The following is a 20,477-nucleotide window of genomic DNA, read 5'->3' on the forward strand; positions in this document are numbered from 1 at the left end:
GCTGCTAATCCCAGGCCGCTCAGCGGCCCTCCATGAGCGGGCCAGGGAGCCGGTGCCTGCGGCCATGGGGCAGAGCAGGTGGCCTGGCAGGAAAGTCCTCCCCAGGGAGCCTGAGTGGGCCGTCCCAGCTGCCCCTGGCTCTCAGGAGTGGCTGGGGCCAGGGGCCACCCCTCATCCCTCCCAGTAGCCAGTAAAGCTCCAGCCTCCAGGCTTGGCTACCTGCAGTGAGGGGCAGGAGGTGGGCCTGTGGGGTGCTGTGCCTGGGTGCCTGGCTGAGGGAACCCAGCACGAATAGAAGGGCCTTGTTCACAGGTGTGTCTGTGGCGGGGAGACGGGTGCCGCGGGCACAGGGCATCGTTGTATCGTGCGTGTGCTCATGTGAGCGTGCTCCCAGGGTGCAGGCTCCTGTGTGTGGAGAGAGCAAGCAGCACGGGTGCAGCCCAGGGTGTGTGTGGGGTGGGGGGAGCAGAAGGAGAGGTGCTGGGGGCACTACCAGTGAGGAGGACCTGGTAGAAGCCCCGAATCCATTGTTGGCTGAACCTGGCCCCCACAGGTGTTGGGGCGTAGAGCCCTCACCCCCAAAAGCGCCCCTCCCTGGGGCCCACTCCTCCCTGTAGCCCCTCTCCAGGCCCTGCCCTGCCAGGCTGCCTGGTGTACAGCTGGACTTCACAGCCAGAGGCGCCAGGAGGGGCTGCCTGGGCAGGGGGCAGACCAGCGGAGTGTGGAGCATTCTGGACTAGGGTCCAGGGACCCAGAGTCACCACTTTCCCCAGCTAGCCCAGTGGGGTCCACAGACTCACTGGAGGAGGAGGGGGCTGGGGTCCAGGCCCCCCACTCCTGGCATTTCCCAGGCCTACCTCTCCCATGCTCAGCTCCCCACCAAGCCCCAGCGCCCCTCCTCCCCGCCCCCACAAGCGCGGGGCCCAGCTCCAGGCCCGAGGAATGGAGCGTGCTTAGGAACCCCAGGTACCCTTCTTGCAATCCTGCCCCCACTGCACCTTGAGCAGCACCTCCCCCCACCCTGCTCAGATCCTGTCCCCTAAAGTTAGAGTCAGTGCTGATGGAGCAGAGCAGGAGATGGAGGTGAAGCTGGGAGGGCCTCGTGCAGTGGGTGCGCCCTGGCCGAGCCTTCGAGAAACAGTGGGGACTCTTGAACAGGCTGAGCATGTGGTGACCCATCCCCGTGTGTCACCATCCCTCGTGGAAGGGAGGCTCAGGTCCACACGTGCAAGCCCGCCTCCACTGGCGGCAAAGGTCCATCTCCTGGTATGGTCGTTGCGGGCTCCAGGGTTAGATGGGTTAATAGCCCCGCTCTTCTTGCGGACACACCTGGCCTGCCTGTGGGACAGGGTGATACAGACCTGAGACAGTCCACCCGCCACTACACTGTTCCCTGGCCACTCACCTCTGTAACACTCTCTCTCCTTCCTTTAACACAGTAACTCATTCAGTCTCCCCTGCCAGCCACACCCACATTTCTGGGCCTGGCTCCCCACCCCCACCCCCAGCTGTGTTTAGGCTGGGCCTGGGGTGCCTGCCTGTCCTTCGCCAGCTGCTGGGGGGAGCAGCTGAGCCCTCCAGGCCTGGCGCCAGGGCCCCAGTCCCTGACAGGGGTGGAGGAGCCTTGGGGGACTAGGTGGGACAGGCCCGGCTGTCAGCACACATGATGGATGAGGGGTGGGGCAGGGTAGAGGCCGGGGGGCTGCCCCCTGGGGTCTGTCAGCCCAGCACAGCCTCTGCTACTCATGGTGGGGGTAACTGGGTGTGGGCCCCCACCCAGCAGGGGTGTTTAAAGGCCCAAAGTGCGGGTGCCCTCCCACTCTGCCGGCATCATGAGCACCTGGGCCTTCCCGGCGGCCCTTCTCCTCCTCTGCCTGACTTCGGAAAGCCTGCAAGGCGGTGAGAGCAGGCGGCAGGGCTGCTGGCGGGTCTGTGCAGCTGAGGCTGGGGCTGGGGGTATAGGTAGAGTGTTGGGCCAGATGCTGGGGCTCCAAAGACAGGGAGGGGAGGGTCTGTGAAGTCTGGGCTGGGCAGGGTTTTGGGAGGCTGTGGGATAGATGCCTGGGTCCTGCACCTTCTCCATCCCTGGGGTCCCTGCCATGAGTCAGCGCCCCTCTTACCCCTTAGGGCTACCTCTATTGTCTCCTGGCCTGGGGAAAGGTAAGTGCACCCTCCGGGCTCTGGGGTCAAGGCAGAGGGCTTGGTGTTCCCTTCACAGGGGTCTGGGAGCGCTCTGGGGGAGAGCCCCAGATGTTCCCTGCTCTGGGATTTGGATGTGGGGCCCAGGAGAACAGTGTCCTCCCTGTCTTCTTGGCAGGCAGCCTTGTTCATGTCAGCTCAAGTGTGAGAAGCACAGACACCCCAGACCCTTGGAATGGTGTTGAGATAAGACAGAATCTCAGCTCTGGGTGTGAGAACATCAGGGCTGGAGGAAGGGGCCTGGAGCTGGGTTTGAGGTGGGGGCAGATTGTGACAGGAAAGGGGAAGGACATCGCTGGCAGTGAGATGAGGCAAAGGCCTGGAGGTGGGACAGGGAGGGAGGAGACAGGTGAGCTGGGGCGGGCCAGGGGCGGGGTGTCCCTAAGGGTCTTCCCTCCACAGACCTGTGGGGCCCTACAGGTGGGGGAGGGGCTCCCTCCTGAGACCTGACAGACCTAAGCTGCCAGAGAGCAAGACTGCAGGGTTGGGGGACGAGGAGGATGGGATTTCCAGGAAGGGAGGGGTTCCAGTAAGGATGGAGGCCAGGGGTGCACCTGCCACTGGAAGAGGGCGCAGGGGCCTCTGCCTCCACCCGGGGGGGTGGCCCACGTGCCTCCCTCCACGCCAGGGACCGTTCTGCTTCCCCTGCCACCAGCCTGCTCACCCTGTGGTGACCCCGGGGAACCGGAGGCCTGTCACTCTGCAGGGAGCATCCTCCTAAGTCACCCCTCTTCCCGACCCCGCAGGCTTAGGAGGCTTGAATGGCTATCGATCAGGTAAAGCTGGCTGAGGGGTGGGGCAGCTCTGCGTCCTTGGAATGCGAGCAGGGGCACCCCAGCTCCTGGTCCCTCCTGCCCCCCAGGCTCAACCTCCCATTTCCCCACAGGCTACGGCTCCCCCAGTGGTCTAGGAGCAGGTAAGGCATCAGCAAGAGGGATTTGGGTGTGGGAGAGGCAGCCGTCTCAGAAACACTTGGGGACCACACTGCGGCTGCGCCCCCGCCCCCCGGGGGGTGGAGAAGCCCGCCCGCCACCCTTCATGCAGGCCTTGTCCTTTCTCTCCTACACACCGCCTCCCCCACCCCCACCCCCAGGAGTCCATCAAGGGTGTCCTCTCACCGTGTACCTGCCCCCGGGGTTACAACGCTCTCACGTCTCTGCTTGTTCCCCTGCTGCCCACGGGACCCAGCTCCGGGGCGGGCAAGCCCAGCTCACTGCGGGGCTCTGGGCCAGCTCTCGGAGCGGAAAGAAGGAAGGAAGGGGAGTGGGCTCCCAGGAGCCAGGGCCCCGCCTGTGCCCCCCCCCAACCCCCCTTGGAAAGGATGACTGGAGCTGAGTTCGCACCGGCCCTGGCTCAGAACGGCTGTGGGGTGGAACGGGTCCTGGGTCTCTCGCCGGCTCACTGGGTCTCCCTCAGGCTTCCGAGAGGGCGTTGAACCTCAGACGCCTGGTGGGCCCTGCCCAGCCCCAGCTCCATCTCTGTCTGCCCACCCTTCTCTCACACCCCTCACCTCTATCTCTTCCCGCAGGATTCAGGAATGGGCGAGGGCTGGGAGCCCAGCCAGGTGAGTGGTGGGGGCTGGGCACCGCCCCTCCTGCTGCCCCTTGCCCGGCCTTGGAGGGGAGGGCAGGATTGGTGAATGGCTCCAGGGTTGGGGGACAGATAGGGAGCCTTCAGGTTTGCTGTTTCTGGTGGGGTCCCAGGGTCCTGCACCCCCACTGTGAACCTACCAGTTCATGGCTTCCTCTCCCCACAGGCCCTCCAGCTCAGAATGGCTACGGAACAGGTAGAGGTGGGGCCAGGATTCTAGGGGCATCCCTGACATGGCGTCTCCTGAGACCCTCACTCGACCCCCATCTCCTTCTCAGGCATCGGAGGGGGTGTGAAGCCCCAGAAGCTGGGTGAGCCTCACCCTACCTGTCTCTCCCCATCTCTAAGCCCTGCCTCTCCTCCCATTTCTCCCTTACTCCTCTCTGACCTCCTCCTGCCCTGTCTCCCCAGGTGTCTCCCCAGGGTTTAGCAATGGGAATGGGCTGGGAGTCGGGGCCTTCCCAGGTGCTGCTGTCCAGCCAGGTGAGGCGGGGGAAAGGATGGGTGTGGATATGAGGGGCGGGGAGGATACGGCTGCTCACCATTGGGAGGGTCTCCCCTGGCTCCCTCATGGCAGAACTGGTGACTCTTTGGAGGCAGAGGGAAGGACCATAAGGTTCCTGTTGTCTGGTTTGGGGAATGGCAAACAAGGGCACCCCTGCTTCACTCCCACCTTAGCTGAGACCCTAAATGCCCCCCACCTTACCCCTCAGCTCATGGAGCCCCAGGAAGAGGCTGGATCCCTGGGGTCCCCCCATCTACTGCATCCTTCTCCCCAGGCTTTGGAGTGGGGGTGAAACCTCAGAAGCCAGGTGAAACCTGCTGCATGACCGCCCCTCTGTCCACCTAGTCATCTACCTGCCCTTTGAAGCCCTAGCCCCTGCCCCATCCTTCCCTCTGGCTCTCTCTCTCCCCAGGATATGGAAATGGGCTAGGAGCTGGTGCCTTCCCAGGGCTGGGAGCCCAGCCAGGTGAGGGCACCTGGGGTCCCGCCCTGTGGCCCAGGGAGGGGGAGGGAGTGAACAGAGCTGGAATCAGGGACCCAGTAGGGGAGAGAGTTGTGTTCTGGGGGGAGGGCAGGGGCTCAGGCTGAGAGGGGGCGTGAAACCTCCAAGCCAGGTGAGCCCTGCCCTGCCCACCCCCACCATCTTGGCACTCCCCCCCACCCATTCCTATCCCGGCCACGGCGGCGTGGCCCAACCTGCCCAGCCCACGGCCAACAGCGCCATCTCTGTGTCCCCAGGATTTGGGAGCAGAAACGGATTGGGCGTTGGTGCTTTTCCAGGGCCAGGTGTGCTGCCAGGTGAGGGTGGCTGGGACAGGGGCTGCAGGGAGGGACAGGCAGGCAAGGGGGTTCTGGGTCCTGGTGCACATTCTCAGGGGAGGGGCTGACTGGGGTCCGTGTCAACCTCTCTGTTGCTCCCCAGGGCTGGGAGGGGGTGTGAGACCTCAGAAGTCAGGTGGTGGGGGGGAGCCTGTCACCCTGTCCCCAGCCCTGCCACTGTGCCACCCTCCCAAAGACCGCTCCCTTCATTCAGCCACTGCTGCCACTCCTCTGGCTTGAGCTGTGATCTTGGGGAGGGTCTTCCAGACTTCCAGGCCCCTCTCTGGGCATGTTCCCAGAGAACTGTTGGGGGTGGTGCAAAGGTTATGGGGTGAGGACACCACAGGAGGTGTGGGCCCACCCAGCGAAGCCCAGGGCCCACCCTGGCCTGGCTCCAGCCTCCTCCCTCCCTCTCTCCGCAGGCCCCGGGGCTCAGGATGGCCAGGGACCAGGTAGGGCAGGGCAGGAGGAGCTGGCAGCGCCTGCCTGAGTTCAGGCTTCACAGGAACTCTAGGCTCCCTCACTGGGTCTCTGTTTCTTTTTCAGGAATTGCAGGGAGTGTGAAACCTCAAAAGCCCGGTGAGCCCCATCCTGTCCCTATGTCCCTGTCCTCTTCCTGCATCCTCCCTCCCCCCTCCCACCCCCCTCCCCTTACTCCCTCCTGCTCTGCCTCCCCAGGACTCAGCAATGGGAATGGGATGGGAGTTGGGGCCTTCCCAGGAGTTGGAGCCCAGCCAGGTGAGGGAACCTGGGGGTGTAGGAAGGAGGGAGGGGGCGGGGCTAAGGGAGGGCAGAAAATGGATTTCTTCAGGGAGAACAGGGGCTGTGAGGGGTCCTCGTGCATGTGGCTCAGTTCTCAGTCTCTCCCCAGGCTTGGGAGGGGGCGTGAAACCTCAGAAACCAGGTGAGACGGAGACTCTGCCCTTCCATCCCCACCATCTTGACTCTGTCCCTGCCCGTCCCTGTCCTCGGCCCCACCCAAGACTGCTCACATACGGCTTTTCCATGGCATTGGCCATGGTTTGGGGGCCCAGCCAGGTGAGGGTGGCTAGGGCTCAGGCTGCTGGGGGTGGGAGAGGTCACTGCCAGCCCCCACTCTGGGCTCCTAACAGGAGCTCATTCCACCAGCTTTCCCTAGTGCCCACCTGAGCCCAGCCTTGGCTGTGCACGGCACACCCGTAGCCAGTCAACCCTGGCCCTGGCTGGGCTGCAGACCCGCTGGGCCCAGGGCCCAAGCCGGGACCCCCAGGTGCTTTTGCAGGCTGTGGTCAGAACTGGGGGGAATCTACCAGAGGCAGAAAGCCAGAGGGCAGAGCCTGAGGCTGGAGGCCTGGGGAGACTTGAACCTGGCAGTGGGACACACCTTTGCGGTTTTAAGCAGGGAGCAAAAGACCTTATCTACCTGGAGTGGGGGGGGGGGTTGGAGAACTTGGGGAGGAGGCTGCTGGCGCTGGGCAGGGGTGGTGGGGGTGGTGGGGGGAAGGGCTGGGCTCCTGGCAGCCAGAGTAGGGGCAGAGAGGAACACAGATGTTAAGACCCCAGAAATCTTTGGGCCAGAGGGACAGGGGAAGGCCGGATCTGGGATCCCATCTCTCGGCCCCCTCTATCTCTCCAGACCTTTTCCTGTTACAGGTGCCTCCATGAGCTCCCCACCCCTCTTGTGAATCTAGCCAGGCTGAATGGAGGGATGCGTGATGGGAGAGCAGGGGTCCCAGCAGGCCGGGCCAGGGGAAGCCGGGGCTCACTCCCACTTCAGCACGTCCAGATTTTCTGTGTCACCCTCTCCCCCATAGGTCTCGCAGCTCCAAATGGCTTTGGACCAGGTAGAGAGGGGACTGAGGCTGAGTTTGGGGGTTGGAGACCCAAAGGTGGGAGCTTCTGGGGAGGAAAATTCCAGAAGCCAGGCAAACGGTGCTCTGCTCTGTTGGGCTGTCTGTCCATCATTTCTGTATCTGTGCTCTTCTCAAGTCCCCGATCTCTCAGGCCTCTTGATCTGTCTTCCCAGGGTTCGGGACCCAGAACGGAGCCCAGCCAGGTGAGGGCCAGGAGCTCTAGGGGTGCAGAGCTCACCAAGGGGATGGCTGATGCAGGCAGGGGTGGGGGGTGGGGGGCACCGGGCGGGGAAGACAGGGATCCAGGTGGACTCACTGCACAGTCTCCTCTTCCTCAGGCCTCGGAGGACTGAAACCTCAGAAGTCAGGTGAGACCCGCCCTCCCATCCGGTATCTGCACGACAAACACTCATCCAACAAACACCCCCAGGGCAGTCCAGCCAGGTGCCAGAGGAGGCCGGCAGGAAAGGAGTGTGAATGCAGTGGGGGCACATTCTGGGGAGGAGGAGGCAGAGGCGGGGGCCCACTGGCTGTGCCCCACTGGCAAATCTTGAGCTGGGGCATCCGAGAGAGGACCAGAGGGAGTACAGGCTCTGGAAGTGGCTGGAGGCCAAGGTGGTGGGAGCTCGTGCCGAGAGAGCGTGTGGTTGGTGAGGGGATGTCGAGTCCCCCTTCCTGGCTGGTTGGTGTAGGTGGTGGTGGTGACACCAACCAGATGGGACCCAGGCAGCTGGGATGGTGTTCGGGCTCCACAGGGAGGCTGGACCCCAGGAGGAGGCCAAGGGCCCAACTGGGGGGGTGGGGTGGGGGCGTAGGGATGAAGGACCGTGCTTTGTGGGGACGGGGCATGAGAGGCCTCACCCAGAGCCCCGCTCTCCTGCCACCAGGCCCTGCAGCTCAAAATGGCGATGGAGCAGGTTAGGGCGGGCCTGCCTAGAGATGCTCTGGAGGCCCAGGGATGGGGCCTAGGGCCCTCACCTGCCCCCTGTCTCTCCACCAGGCTTCGGAGCAGGCGTGAGACCCCAGAGGCCAGGTTAGCCTCATCTGTGCCTGTTTCTCTCCACCTCCCCCAAACCCTAAGCTCCCCTCCCCCATTCACACCCCATCTCCATCTGTCCCCCCGCAGGATTTGGGAATGGGAATGGGCTGGGAACCCAGCCAGGTAAGACTGGTGGGCTCTGGGGTGGAGTCCACATCTGGACATCCTCTCTCATCTCCCTCCCAGGCCTTTAAGAGGCAGGATTGGTGAAGGATTAAGAGGGCCTGGGGGAGAGCCTCTGGGACCCCTGGTTTTGACTTGGCTCTGGAGGGGGGTCATGGGCTGGCCCTTCCCCCCACCTCAGCCAGGATCCCCAACTCCTTGCTCATGCCTCCCTCCCCCACAGGCCCCCCAGCTCAGAATGGCTACGGAGCAGGTACTGAGGGGTTGGGAGAAGCTAGAGTCCGAGTCAGGACGCTGGGGTTGCTCTGAAATGAGGGGGTTCCTGGGTTCCTCACCTGCTCCCTGTTTTCCTCCAGGCTTTGGAGGGGGTGTGAAAAGTCAGAAACCAGGTGAGCCTCACTGTGCCTATGTCTCCGTCTCCCCCAGAGTTTGCAGTCCCCTGCCCCCTCTCACCTCTGCCTCCATCTGTCCCCCCAGGATTTGGGAACGGGAACGGAAACGGGCTGGGAGCCCAGCCAGGTGAGCACGGTGGGGTCTGGAGGCTTCGTTGTCCTTTTCCACCTCCTTTTCAGGCCTCATGGGAGGCAGGACTGGTGAATAATTGGTGCTGGGAGGAAGCTCACAGGATTCTAGCTTTCTGGCTTGGCTTCCACCTCAGCCAGACCTGGAATCCCTGCCAGCTCCCCCTTCCTCCCCCCACAGGCCCAGCATCCCAGCAGGGATATGGAGCAGGTAGCAGCAGAGGAGGCGGAGCCTGGGGAGGCTTGGGATGGGGGCTCCCGGGGCCTCACCTGCTCCCGTGTCTTCTTCAGGCTTCGAGGGGAGTGTGCAGCCCCAGGAGCCAGGTGAGTCCTGCCCTGGCCTTGTCTCTATCCGTGGACCCCAAAATCAGAGCGCCCCCTTTCCCTGCCTCCCCCACCTCCAGGATCTGGGTACCGGCGAGAGAGGGCCTTCCCTGGGGCGGGAGACCTGGAAGGCAGGGGCCTGGGTTCTGAGTAGAGGGGAGGTGAAGGGGTTGGCCCGGGAGGGGACAGGAAGCCTCAGAAGCCTGAGGAGGGGACGGGCCCCCTGCCTTATCTCTCTCCTGCTGAACCCCTGAAAACACTGCTTCCCTGCCCGCCCCTGCTCTCCTCCCCAGGATATGGTAATGGAGATGCACTGGGAGCCCAGCCAGGTGACAACGGCTGAGCCTGGGTCCTGAGGGGTCGGGTGGCAGGGAGCAAGAGCTGGGGGACACAGGGGACCCAGAGGGTTGGGGTCCAGTGAGGCCTAGGGGAGCAGATGTCAGCCCCTTTGCCTCCAGGCCTAGAGGGGGCCAGAAACCCCAGTGGCCAGATGAAAGGAGGGCCATCCTCCCCCTTCTGTCCTTCCTGTCTCTCTGAGGCCACCCTCTCTGTCTCCACCTCCCTCAGACCCATGACTCCGAGAAGAGGGGCACCACCTGCTTCATGAGGGAAGGGTGGGTCTGGGAGGCACAAAGGGCCCACAGGAAAAAAGGGGAGGCGAGACCAAGGGCCCCCATGCTGGTCTCACCCCCTCAGCCCCATCACCAGCTTTATCACCCCCCCTTCTCCCCACAGGCCCTGCAGCTCAAAACAGCGATGGAGCAGGTAGGGGTAGGCCTTCCCAGGGGTTCTGGGGAGGCCCAGGGATGGGGCCTCTCACCTGCTCTCTGTCCCTCACCAGGCTCGGCAGTAGGCGTGAGACCCCAGAAGCCAGGTGAGCCCTGCCTTAGCCGTCTCTCCCTGTCTCCCCCAAACCCTGAGCTTTCCTTCCTTCTTTCACACCCCCACCTCCATCTGTCCCCCCAGGATCTGGGAACAGCAATGGACTGGGCATCCAGCCAGGTGAGATTGGTGGGCTCTAGGGTGGGGGTCCGGGCCTGAGAGTCCTCTCCTGCCTCCCTCCAGGCCTTCGAGGGGCTGCACTGGTGAAGGATTAAGGGGGCTGGGGAAGAGCCTCCAGGATGCCTGGTTCTGGCTTGGCTGTTAGTGGGGAGCACGAACCCTCCCCCCACCTTAGCCAGGGTCCCCAACCCCCTGCTCATCCCTCACTCCCCACAGGCCCCCCAGCTCAGAACCGAGGGGTTGGGAGAAGCTAGAGGCTGGGCGAGGAGAAGAGTGGAGGGGGCAAGGTGGTCCTCACCCAGACCCTATTCTGAGGATCCTTTCCTGGGCTCCTTGGAGAGGGCGGAGGTGGTAATGGAATGTAGCAGGGGAGGCTTCAAGTTTTCTGGTCCCTAAACTGGGAGGAAAGTGTAGCCCAGTTTCTGGCCTCCTGAACACGTCAGCTTCTCCCCAACACCCTCCTCCCCATCCCCACAGGGTCTGCGGTTCCCATCGGCTACGGACCAGGTACAGGAGTGGGTCTGGGGGCAGATGCCAGGGTTCTGGAGGAGAAGCCCAAAGTGGGGTCACGGGCCCCTCACCCATCTCTTTCTTCTCCAGGCATTGCTGAGGCCATGAAGCCTCAGAAGCCAGGTAAACCCTCCCTTTCTGTCTCCCACCCTGTGATATTGTGACTTATAAGAAGTATATTTGTTTAATCTTCCTCACATTCCTGGCACAAAGTTCCTGAAATCCTTGGAATTTCCAAAGTGTTGAGAGAGAGAGGGAGGGAGAGGTGTCTTTTGTTATGTTAATGAGGTGGCTTTTGGAAAGCCCTAGGTCTTCTGAGGGTGGGGGCTGGTTGCCAGGAGAAGTGACTGATTGGAGGTCGGAACTTTCGGTCACACCCCACGATCTGCAGGGAGGGGAGAGGGGCCGGAGGTCAGTCACTACTGGCCAGTGATTTAATCAGTCATGCCTATGTAATGAAGCCTCCATAAAACCCCAAAAGACCGGGGTTGCTGGGAGGGTGGCTCCTTGTCCCTTCCCACGTGCCTTGATCTTTCCATCTCTTCCATCTGGCTGTTTCTGAGTTATGTCCTTTTATAATAAATCGATTATCTAGTAAATAAAATGTTTCCCTGAGTTCTGTGAGCCACTGTAGCAATTTAATCAAACCCAGGGAGGGGGTCGTGTCGAATCTACACATGTAGAATTTCTGATCTACAGCCAGTTGGTCAGAAGCACAGGTGACAACTTAGACTGGAAATTGGTGCCTGAAATGTGGGGTGCTAGTCGAGGGAGAAGTCTCGTGGGACTGAGCCCTTGACCTTGGCACCTGATGCTGTCTCCAGTGTCAGACTTGAGTCAAATTGGAGGACATCCAGATACTGTCTGAGAATTGTTTGGTGGTGTTGGAAAAACCCCAGAATTGGACTTGGTGTCAAAATTGGACCCCCACTTCTCTCTGCCCCCAGAAACTGTCTACTCCCCCCACTTTGTTCTTCCTCATAACCCCCACTCTGTCTCCCCAGTTTACAGGAATGGGCTGGGAGCCGGAGCCTTCCCAGGTGAAGGGGCCCAGCCAGCTGAGGGGGGCAGGGTCAGGCCCTGGAGTTCTGGGAGGTGGGGAAGAGGAGCACAGGGTGCATTGGGCAAAGAGCTGGGTCCTGGGGAAGAGAAGGGGCAGGGTGGGGTCCACCTGTCACTCAGCCTCTGTCTGAGCCCTCGGAAGCCAGGTGAGCCGAGCCCTCCTCATCCCTTTCCTGAACCTCCTCCTGCTCTCCTTCCAGAACCGCTCCCCCCGCCCCCCAATACTGCCTCTCACATCCCTGCTTTTCCTCTCCAGGATACGGCAACGGCATCGGGCTGGGGGCCCGGCCAGGTGAGGGGGTGGGGGAACAGAAGGAAGGGGGCGGCGGAGGATGTTGCTGGAAGGTGGAGGGCGGGGCAGGTAACAGTGGGAACCACGTCAGGTGGCTGGGTCACCTTGTCCCCAGAGCAGAGTGTGGCCGATGGGAGCTGGGCTTTTTCTGGCCTGGCCAGTGTCCCCTCGGAAGCTGTGTCTGCCCTAGAAGCCACCACAGGCAGGTGGCTTGGCCAGGTGGAGGTCAGGAGGGCAGCCTGGGGGTGGCACTGGCCTGGGCTCACTGCCCCCTCCCTTCCTCCCCATCTAGGTCCCTGCAATGGTGGGGTCCCTCCACGGCTTCTTGCCAGGGCCCCCACTCCAGGGGTCCCTTCCAATAAAGCGGGTGGCTGGGGCCTGAAATCCCAGCCCCTTCCCCCAGTGCAGGATGGCAAGTTCCCAGGTCAGTGTGGATTGGGGGCCTGAGGGGCCCTGGTGGGTACCTGGTCCCAGGAGGGGCTGGGCCTGGCTGGGCCCCTCAGAAGCCCTCAGGCCCAATCTCCTGCAAGTCAGTGAGGAAAAGCCTGCACTCTGGCTCTGAGACCCCACGTGACCCCCAGTGTGACAGCTCCCCCAGCCCCTTCCTCCATGGCAGTCTGTGGCATTCCCCATCCGCCCTGCCCTGGGTTCACTCCTGTCACCTGGCTTTCCTTCTAGTACCTACTCCAGCCATCCAGTGGGGACCGAAACTTCAGGAAGCAGGTGTGCATCTGTCTGCCACGCCGCCCCCATCTCCATGCCAGATCAGGTCACTCCATCTCCCTTGTTCCCTGGGCCACCTCAGTTACTCAGGCACCTTAAGACCCAGAAGTCCCTCTCTGAGTCTACCCTTGGTCTCTCTTGCTGCTTTCTTACCTCATTTCTCCTGGTTCCATTCCCTGTGGATGGGGAGAGTCCCTTCCTCCTCATGGTCCCGAAGGTCCATACAGGGCCCCCAAGGACTTAGGGAAAGTCTAGGTCCTCCCTGCTCATCTCCATTCCCCTCACAGGGTACCAGGCTCAGAATGGCTATGGACCAGGAGCAGAACTGGGTGAGGAGGCCCTTCACCTGACTTCTCCCTCCTCTCCCCTCCCCTCCCCTCCCCTCCATCAGCTCAGGAAGTGGGGAGGCAAAACCAGCTATCTCTGACCCCTGTTTCTTCTCCCCTAGGCTTTGGCGGTGGCCTCAAGCCCCAGAAAGTCGGTGAGCCCCCAGGTCCCCATCCTGGGCACGGACTGTGTCTCCCTCACAGCCAGCGCTCCTTGTCTCTCTGTCTGTCTCTGTCCTTATTCACTCAGCACTGATGTACTATGGGCTGGGCCACAGTGGTGGCCAGAGCCAATGCGATGCTGTCTCGGATGAGGGTAGAGTGACAGACTGAGCAGGTGGATAGGGAAGTGCCCAGAGGGAGGGAGAGGTGGCTTCTAGAAGGTTAGTTGGCTGATGGTGGGGGATTATGGGAGGTCCTCTCTAGGCTGCCTCTGGGTCAGTCTGGCTTTCTGCCCCTCCCTGTCTTTCCATGAGCAGGTCACCCTGGCCCCCCCAATGCTGCCCCCACCCCACCCCAACCAGCCCCTCTCCCACCGCTCTCCTGCAGGTTTTGGTTATGGGAATGGCAGTCTGGCAGCCGGGGTCTTCCCTGAGGCCCGCCCGCAGCCAGGTGCCTGGAGGTGCTGGGTGGGGTGGGGCGGGGGCTCTGGGCTCGGGGGCTGCTGCTGCTTCTGACCTTCTCTTTCCTCCTCCAGGGTTCCCTGGGGCCGATGGCTTTCAGAATGGTGAGCCAGACCCAGGGGACAGAGCGCAGGGGGTGGGGGAAGGGCTGTCCCATGCAGGGCAGGAGTCAGCTGGGTCTCTTGCAGGGTATGAGGAGGCAGCACTTGTGCCCGGCAAAGTGGCCGCTCCAGCCCCTGGAGGAAATGGTAAGAGACGTTGAGGGAGCAGAGGGAACGCTTGCAAGGGTGGTGGGGACCAGGCCGAGTGGCTGAGGGGCTCTGAGACCCCGGAAGGACTAGGATATCCTGAACATCCAGCTCCGGTGGGCAGGGGTCCTAAGCCGTCTCTCCTCCTTCAGGTCAGGCCCGGGCCATGAGGGGCTCTCCCTGGCCCTCCCTCCAGCCCTGGGGGGCCGCCTTGAAGCCTAGATATGGGGCCGGAGGTGCGTATCCAGAGGTCAGGAGCCATCCAGGTAATGGGGTGTGTGGAAGCGTGTTGTCGGGAGGTCTGGTGGCCGCGGGGAACAGGGCTCTGGGCACTGGGCCCAGCCATACAGCCCACCTTGCAACCCTACAGAGGAGGAAGGAGGGCACTGCTGGAGGAGGGAGTAGCAGGGGAACAGGAGGGGCGCCGTGTTCTCACCTCTTTTCCTCCCCCCCAGGGCCTTATGGGCAGCTGAGGCCAGAGCTGGGCCCTGGGCCCTTGGGTAAGTGGGGGTCTCCCAGCACCTGGGGTAAAGCTGGGGTGGGCAGGAGGACTCTGAAGTGCCCTGGTGACCAGGGTGCCCTGGCTTGTCTGTGTTCCTTACGGGGCCCTGAGGCGAAGAGAGGCAGCAATGACCTGTTGGGAAATGGCTATGGAGGTGAGAGGGAATGCAGTACCCTGCCCCCACTCACCCTGTGCCACCATTGCCACCCCTCCAGCCTGCACTGGGAGACGCCCCAGGCCTCGGGAGAGACAGCCGGCTCTTGGGGCACTTGTGGGTGTCTGTTGGGTGACTGGCCTCAGAGACCAGAGGAGGGAAGGGGGCTCACGTCCCCCAGGAGGTGAGGAGGGGGCCAGAGCTCACCAGGGCCCTGCTCTGCCTCTTCCCAGGCCGCTGCCCTCTTGGGAAATGCTGAGCACCAGAGCAGATCCACTGCCCATCCTGAGCGCCTCTGCATCAGAGCCTGGTCTGCCAGGCGAGGCTGGCCAGAGCCTCAGGCTTGCCCTCTGGCCTGGAGTCTCCTGCAGGATGGAAGTATCAATAAAGGCAATGTGCTTCCCTGTTTGTCTCAGTGTGCTACGTGCGGGGATCACTGGCTGGGTTGGGGGCCGCCTGGGCCTTCAACCTTTACCCAGCGTCTTATTCCTTCGTTCAATAAACATCGACACAGCCGTGTGCCAGGGGCTGTGCTCCACATGGGAGAGATGTTAGAACAGAACAAACTCAGGCCTGCCCTTGGGGAGGGGGACGTCACATGGTCACAATCTAGTGATGGAGCCATGTCCAAGTTAGGGGGCTTGTGCATTATTTGTGTTTTAATTTATAATTAACTTATTAAAATGATCCAACTAAAAAATCTCCTTTTCCTTAAGCCTTTATACTTGCTTCCAGACATCATTGTATTGATTAACCTTAAAATCTGAATGCAAAACTCACTTCCACATTCTTTGATTAATACTCAATTAGATGATAAACTCGGGAGATCAGCTGCTCCCTAAATACTTAGCATGCTATACAAGCCTGATTCCCTCAATTCCCTTAGACACTTCAAATAATTACACACATAATCTACTTGATCTCTTAACAGGGTGAGGGGGTGGGGGTGTGTGTACAAATCCAACCAGCAACTTCTTCCTAGGCATTTAAGGGGCTCTTGGAAATGAATACCAGCATTTAATGTCTCAGATTACTGAACACTTTCAAACATTTTTAAAAGCCAGTTACTCATCTATTATCAGTAATCAGTGCTACTGGATTGCTTTTCTCATCCCATGATCATGTTTAATCACCCAGAAATGTGGAAGCAAGTTACTCTCCTAGGCTGGGCCCAGAATGGAGGTTGCACAATTGGGGATTGATCTGCTATTCTGAACTTTGACCCAGGGTTTGGCTAGTCCCAGAACCAGTCTCTTTGAGCCTCTGTTCTGAGCTGCGCCTTCCCAAGCCTATACCTCTTGCAATCTGGTGAAGTTTTGTCTTAACTAAAGAATCTCAGCTGAATAGATTTGATGGGATTGGGCACCCTATGAGGAACTCAGCTTGTCTTCCTATGGCCTGACTTAAGATAACAGGTGTAGACCAAAACCTGACTGCAGTATGCTTCAGGTTTTGGGTTGATCAACCTTGAGGAGGTTGTGTAAATATTACTGGAATTCCAGATTGATTTCTCTTAGCCTACCTCATTTAATTTGCTCTATTTGAGAATCATTATAGACCTTTGCTCTTTCACAAAAGTATTGATTCTTTTTTTAAAAATTAATTAGTTGGCTGCATTGGGTCTTTGTTGCTGCCCACAGGCTTTCTCTAGTTGTGGAGAGTGGGGGCTACTTTCATTGTGGTGTGCAGGCTTCTCACTGTGGTGGCTTCTCTGGTTGTGGAGCATGGGCTCTAGGCACATGGCCTTCAGTAGTTGTGGTCCGCAGGCTCTAGAGCACAGGCTCAGTAGTTGTGAGGCACCAACTAAGTTGCTCCCAGGTTTGTGGGATCTTTCCAGACCAGGGCTCGAACCCATGTCCAGTGCATTGGCAGGTGGATTCTTAACCACTGCACCACCAGGGAAGCCCAAGTACTGGTCCTCTAAAAGTATCATCTTGTATTTCTCTGCCCTGAGGTGTGGAATAAACCACATCGTCTCTTTACTGGAGAACGGGATTAAGAGCAACATTTGGGCACAGGGGCTATAGAGAATACTGTTTCAGTGACGGCAGTGGGTGATAGCCTTTCTAACTCACCGAGAAATGTTCTAATATTGTCTTAATAAAGGTTTCTATATTCCGATTTTAGATCGACCATTTCTTTTTTCCTGATTGTCACCTATCTGTCATTTACAACCATTAACAACCTTAATGCAAATACTACATGTCAAACTTTGCTTTTGAATTGATATCGTCTCATTTTTTCTATAAGATCACTGGATGGGAATTTGCGTAGATCTTGACCCACACAAGTAGCATCACTAGGGAATCCCTAAGGGCAAACCCCAAAAAAGAGAACCATACACTCCTCATTGGCTGTCTCAGGGGGACGGGGCGGGGCGGAGAGGTGGAGGGAGGCTGCCGCGGTTAAGCGGACCCTCAGGCCAGTTGGGGGCGCCCACTGTACACGCAGCGCGCTGCCTCAGGGACGGTGAGGGGTGGAGCCTGCAGCACCTCGGAACACTGTGATTGACTGGAACTGTGGGAGGGGCGGGAAGAAGACCTAGACAGAGAGCGCTGCTGCCTCTGATTGGCTGCCAGTGGTACCTCATGCAAGCCGGCGGGAGAAACGCGCAGGTCGCCAGCGCACTGGCCTCTGATTGGCTGGACCGCTGCGGCTCACGGCTCCGATTGGCTGGGCCTCTAGCAGCGCGGCGCGTGGCCACCTGCTGGAGGTACGAGGCCTCCTCCGACTGCGGGCGCGGGGCCCTGGCGTGGAGGCAGCGGCCAAGCTGGCAGCCCGGCTTCCCCGCTCCCGCTCGCACCCGCGGCTGGCCCGCGCCCGTGTCCACTCGCGGCTGGGCCGGGCCCGCGCGTCGCTGTCGCTGACCCCGCCGCCCGCGCCGTCCCTGCCGCACCCGCCGCTGCCTGGACTGCCGCCCGACCTGAACCCCGCGCCGCCGCCGCCGCCCTCGGCGCTCGCCTTGGCCGAGCTGCCTCCGCTGCCCGCGCTACCGCTGCGGCCCGAGCCGCTGGCGCCCTGGGGCCCCGACGCCCACGTGGCGCTGCCCGAGCTGCCGCCTGAGGCCTGCGCGCCCGCGCCGCCCGCCGCCGCGCTCGCCCTGCAGGCGCTGCCGCGCCTCCCCGCGCCCGCGCCGCCGCCCGCGCACCTGCCGCTGCCGCCGCTGCCCAAGACCGTGGTCGCCGCCACGCCCGGGCCGGTGGGCGCGCGCGGCCGCCCACCCCTCATCGCTGAGCCGCCCCCGCAGCCGCTGCCGCCGCTGCCCACGCGACCCTCGCCTTTCAACCTGCTGGCGCCGCCCGCGCCGCGCGACCCCTGGCCTCTGCCCACCTTACCCACGCCGCTGCCGCCGCCGCCCCCGCCGCCGCACTTCTTCCTGTCGCCGCCGTGCTGAAGGCCCGGCCCTACCCGCTCCGGAGGGGCTGCGGGCGGGTGAGCTGGCAGTTCTCCCTGGACACGGGCTGTGCCCCTCGCCGCCTTACCCGCGGGCAGGTTCAGAGGGCGTGGGTCAGAGCCCGTCTTGGGGAAGAGGGAGGGCGTGTCAGGAGCAGCCTAGCTTTGGGGGAGGAAGGAGTAAGACTGAAAATAAGCTCATTTTAAGAGTGGAGCCATTTCTTCCATTTTCTCTTACTGTCCTACAGGAAGCCTCTTGGCTGGTCATTTGAGAATGTAACTAATTCCCTGTACTGATAAACTGGCTGGTGATCTGGGCGGGTGGGGCTGGGGAGCCCACAGCACGCGACTTGAGGAAATGAAAACAAAATATAAAATACTAGAGTCCTCAAAATGTCTCATTTTGCCTTGTACGATGAAGACTTAGGATGCCATCGCTAAGGTCCTCCTCTGCTTGAGTTTGTATGGCTTCTTAGAAGCTCAGAACCTGCCGTTCAAGTCTTAAGAAGTCAAACTTTCAGCTGAAATAGATCCTGGGGTCCCTTGGGCCTGGGCCCATGGGGAAAACAGTCGTGTTGATGGACAGTCGATACCGGGCCTTGGAAAAGGAGAGTCAACATGCAGGAGCTCTGAAGTCATCCCCATGGGCCAGGAAAGCTCCCAGGGTGAGTCATGAGAGGAAGCCCCTGTTCTCTCCCCCTCTTTACTACCCCCCTTCCCTACCCCCGTTCTCCCCAGCACATACAACACAGAATAAAGTTCCCTTTGTTACTCAGGTGGCTTGGGCTCAGGTAACCAGGCAGACGTCCTATCTCAATGGGCTCTTCTACAGCCGCTTGGAAGAGGTATGGGAAAGCCAACTTGACCTTGGGGGACCTCTGAGAGCCTGGGACCCGCCAGCAAGAAAGACAGTGTATGAGTTTCTTGAGACTGCTGTAGCAAATCACCACAAACTGGATGGCTTAAAACAGCAATTTATTCTCTCCTGGTTCTGGAAGCCACAAGTCCAAAATCAAGTTGTCCCAGGGCCACACTGCCTTCCAGGGAGGGCTCTAGGGGAGGATCCTTCCTTGACTCTTGCAGCTTCTGGGGGCTCCAGGTGTTCCTTGGTTTGGCAGCATCACTCCAGTCTCTGCCTCCATCTTCACATGACCTTCTCTCTTGTATCTGTCTCAAATCTCCCTCTTGTTTTTCTCTTATGAGACCTGTCCTTGGATGTGGGGCCCACTCTAGGTCCAGAATGCTCTCATCTTGAGATCTTTAACTATACGTGTAAAAATCCTTTTTTTCAAATAAGGCCACATTGACATGTTTCAGGGCTTTGGACTGGACACAGTGTTGGGGGCCACCATCCGATCCATACAGGCCCACCTGCCACACTGTCTTTCAGCTTCCTTAAACCATGTGTCAGGTCCTGTCCCTTGCTGAACCTGAGCCTTGGGTGCCCTTGGAGTCCTTGAGCAGCATCCAAAGGCACTAGTGCCTTTGTAAGTCTCTTACTGGTACAGGAGAAAAAATAGACTGACTTTCCCTTCCAGTGGGCTTGCTGCTTCCTTGACCCTCTGAGCTAGGAATCAGACGGTAAACAGGAAGGACAAGACTGAATGAATGAGCTCCTAAAGAAGGCATCACTCTCAGAGCTTCACATGGCTAGCTGCTGCTGCTGGTTGAAAGCTGACAATTATGACTGATAATAAAGTTAATTGTTACCCAGGAAATGGAATCAGCCCAGGTTTACAAGTGAAGTTGCCATTATCCTCTTGACAAAATACTTCTGTCCCAAGTCAATACCTAAGTTGTGCAGGGCATTTGAGACCCAGGCCAGTGCCTTCGGCGACCCTGGAGATAGGCTGGGCAGGCTTCTCCCTTTGGTTTATAGCCAAGAGACACCCGAGATTAGGCAGTTGTGACTTGCCCAGCAAGGCCCTGGGGTGGGGTTGACACCAGGTCTGACCCAGAGTCCAGTGATCAGCGCTGTGCGAGTGGAGAGCAAACACGGTGCTTTCTGTGATAGGGACATGGACAATGGAGAAAGTGAACCTGGGTGGAGGATGGCTTCCTGTGTAATCAGATCCAGATGCTGTTCTGTGCGGGGAGACTTGACAGCAACGCAGGGAGCTTCGAGGAGCAGGAGGGAATGGCTGGCTCCGGAAGAAAGGGTGGGATGCAGCAGGGATGGCTTGAGGGAGGCTCAGTGTGTGTGTAGGGGGTGGCCCACCCACGAGCTGCACGGCCTTCAGGGAATGAGGCACCTGGAGGCCCAGCTTCCCCTCTGGAAGCTCAGCCAGCGGTGTTGAACAAGGAGCCAGCAGCTTTGAAGTCAGTCTAGGGTTGCATCAGGCTGTTGCTGTGTGGAGCTAAATTGGACTCCATATTATATCTGTTTCTTTGACTTTAACCTTTGCTTTTTGTTGCTTTTGTTATTTTAATCATACATGATGGCCTGCCTCAGGGAACACTGCCCCTCTGCCTGAATGTTGAGCTAAATTGCCTCTGTTCAGCTCACAGGCAAATAATCTGCCCTGCCCACCTGTGTGAATGGCTGAAATGAACATATCCCGTCACTGAGGCTGGTTATTCCTGGAGATCTTTTGTAAGACTGATGGCTCTTTAACTTTACTTCCTCACAGCCTCTCCCTCTCTGATTGTATAAAACAAACTGGCATCCAGACCCCAATAAGATGGTTTTT

The 20,477-nt window shown here is 60.1% G+C and overlaps 1 protein-coding gene across 33 annotated transcripts; it reads left to right on the plus strand.

The window, feature by feature from the left end:
- Nucleotides 1-1,832: 1,832 nt before the first annotated feature.
- Nucleotides 1,833-14,827, plus strand: GREP1 (glycine rich extracellular protein 1). 33 transcript variants are annotated; one of them, XM_057695775.1, is made up of 42 exons: nucleotides 1,833-1,899; nucleotides 2,128-2,160; nucleotides 2,946-2,975; nucleotides 3,086-3,115; nucleotides 3,728-3,763; nucleotides 3,956-3,985; nucleotides 4,068-4,100; nucleotides 4,201-4,272; nucleotides 4,503-4,601; nucleotides 4,707-4,760; nucleotides 5,033-5,092; nucleotides 5,536-5,565; nucleotides 5,660-5,692; nucleotides 5,792-5,851; nucleotides 5,985-6,017; nucleotides 6,907-6,936; nucleotides 7,119-7,148; nucleotides 7,284-7,313; nucleotides 7,946-7,978; nucleotides 8,072-8,107; nucleotides 8,331-8,360; nucleotides 8,464-8,496; nucleotides 8,585-8,626; nucleotides 8,810-8,839; nucleotides 8,920-8,952; nucleotides 9,246-9,281; nucleotides 9,688-9,717; nucleotides 9,794-9,826; nucleotides 9,919-9,954; nucleotides 10,432-10,461; nucleotides 10,555-10,587; nucleotides 11,469-11,504; nucleotides 11,783-11,818; nucleotides 12,497-12,541; nucleotides 12,829-12,870; nucleotides 12,990-13,022; nucleotides 13,417-13,479; nucleotides 13,565-13,594; nucleotides 13,679-13,738; nucleotides 13,891-14,004; nucleotides 14,194-14,238; nucleotides 14,628-14,827. In XM_057695775.1, the coding sequence occupies exons 1-42, from the start codon at nucleotides 1,833-1,835 to the stop codon at nucleotides 14,651-14,653; spliced, it is 1,755 nt and encodes a 584-aa protein (XP_057551758.1). In that variant the 3' UTR covers nucleotides 14,654-14,827. The 33 variants fall into 33 exon arrangements, 7 of the variants coding, with proteins under 7 accessions (XP_057551758.1, XP_057551761.1, XP_057551760.1 ...); XM_057695778.1 differs by having other exon boundaries at nucleotides 13,891-13,988; XM_057695777.1 differs by having other exon boundaries at nucleotides 13,891-13,974.
- The last annotated feature ends 5,650 nt before the right edge of the window (nucleotides 14,828-20,477 follow it).

This window comes from Hippopotamus amphibius, chromosome 9, assembly GCF_030028045.1.
Source record: "Hippopotamus amphibius kiboko isolate mHipAmp2 chromosome 9, mHipAmp2.hap2, whole genome shotgun sequence".
NCBI lineage: Eukaryota > Metazoa > Chordata > Mammalia > Artiodactyla > Hippopotamidae > Hippopotamus > Hippopotamus amphibius.

Coding starts and splice junctions, on each gene's coding strand:
- GREP1 (XM_057695774.1), top strand. CDS start 1,833: ATGAGCACCTGGGCCTTCCCGGCGGCCCTTCTCCTCCTCTGCCTGACT. Junction 7,979..8,071: donor CGTGAGACCCCAGAGGCCAG/GTTAGCCTCATC, acceptor GTCCCCCCGCAG/GATTTGGGAATGGGAATGGG. Junction 13,023..13,416: donor CCTCAAGCCCCAGAAAGTCG/GTGAGCCCCCAG, acceptor GCTCTCCTGCAG/GTTTTGGTTATGGGAATGGC.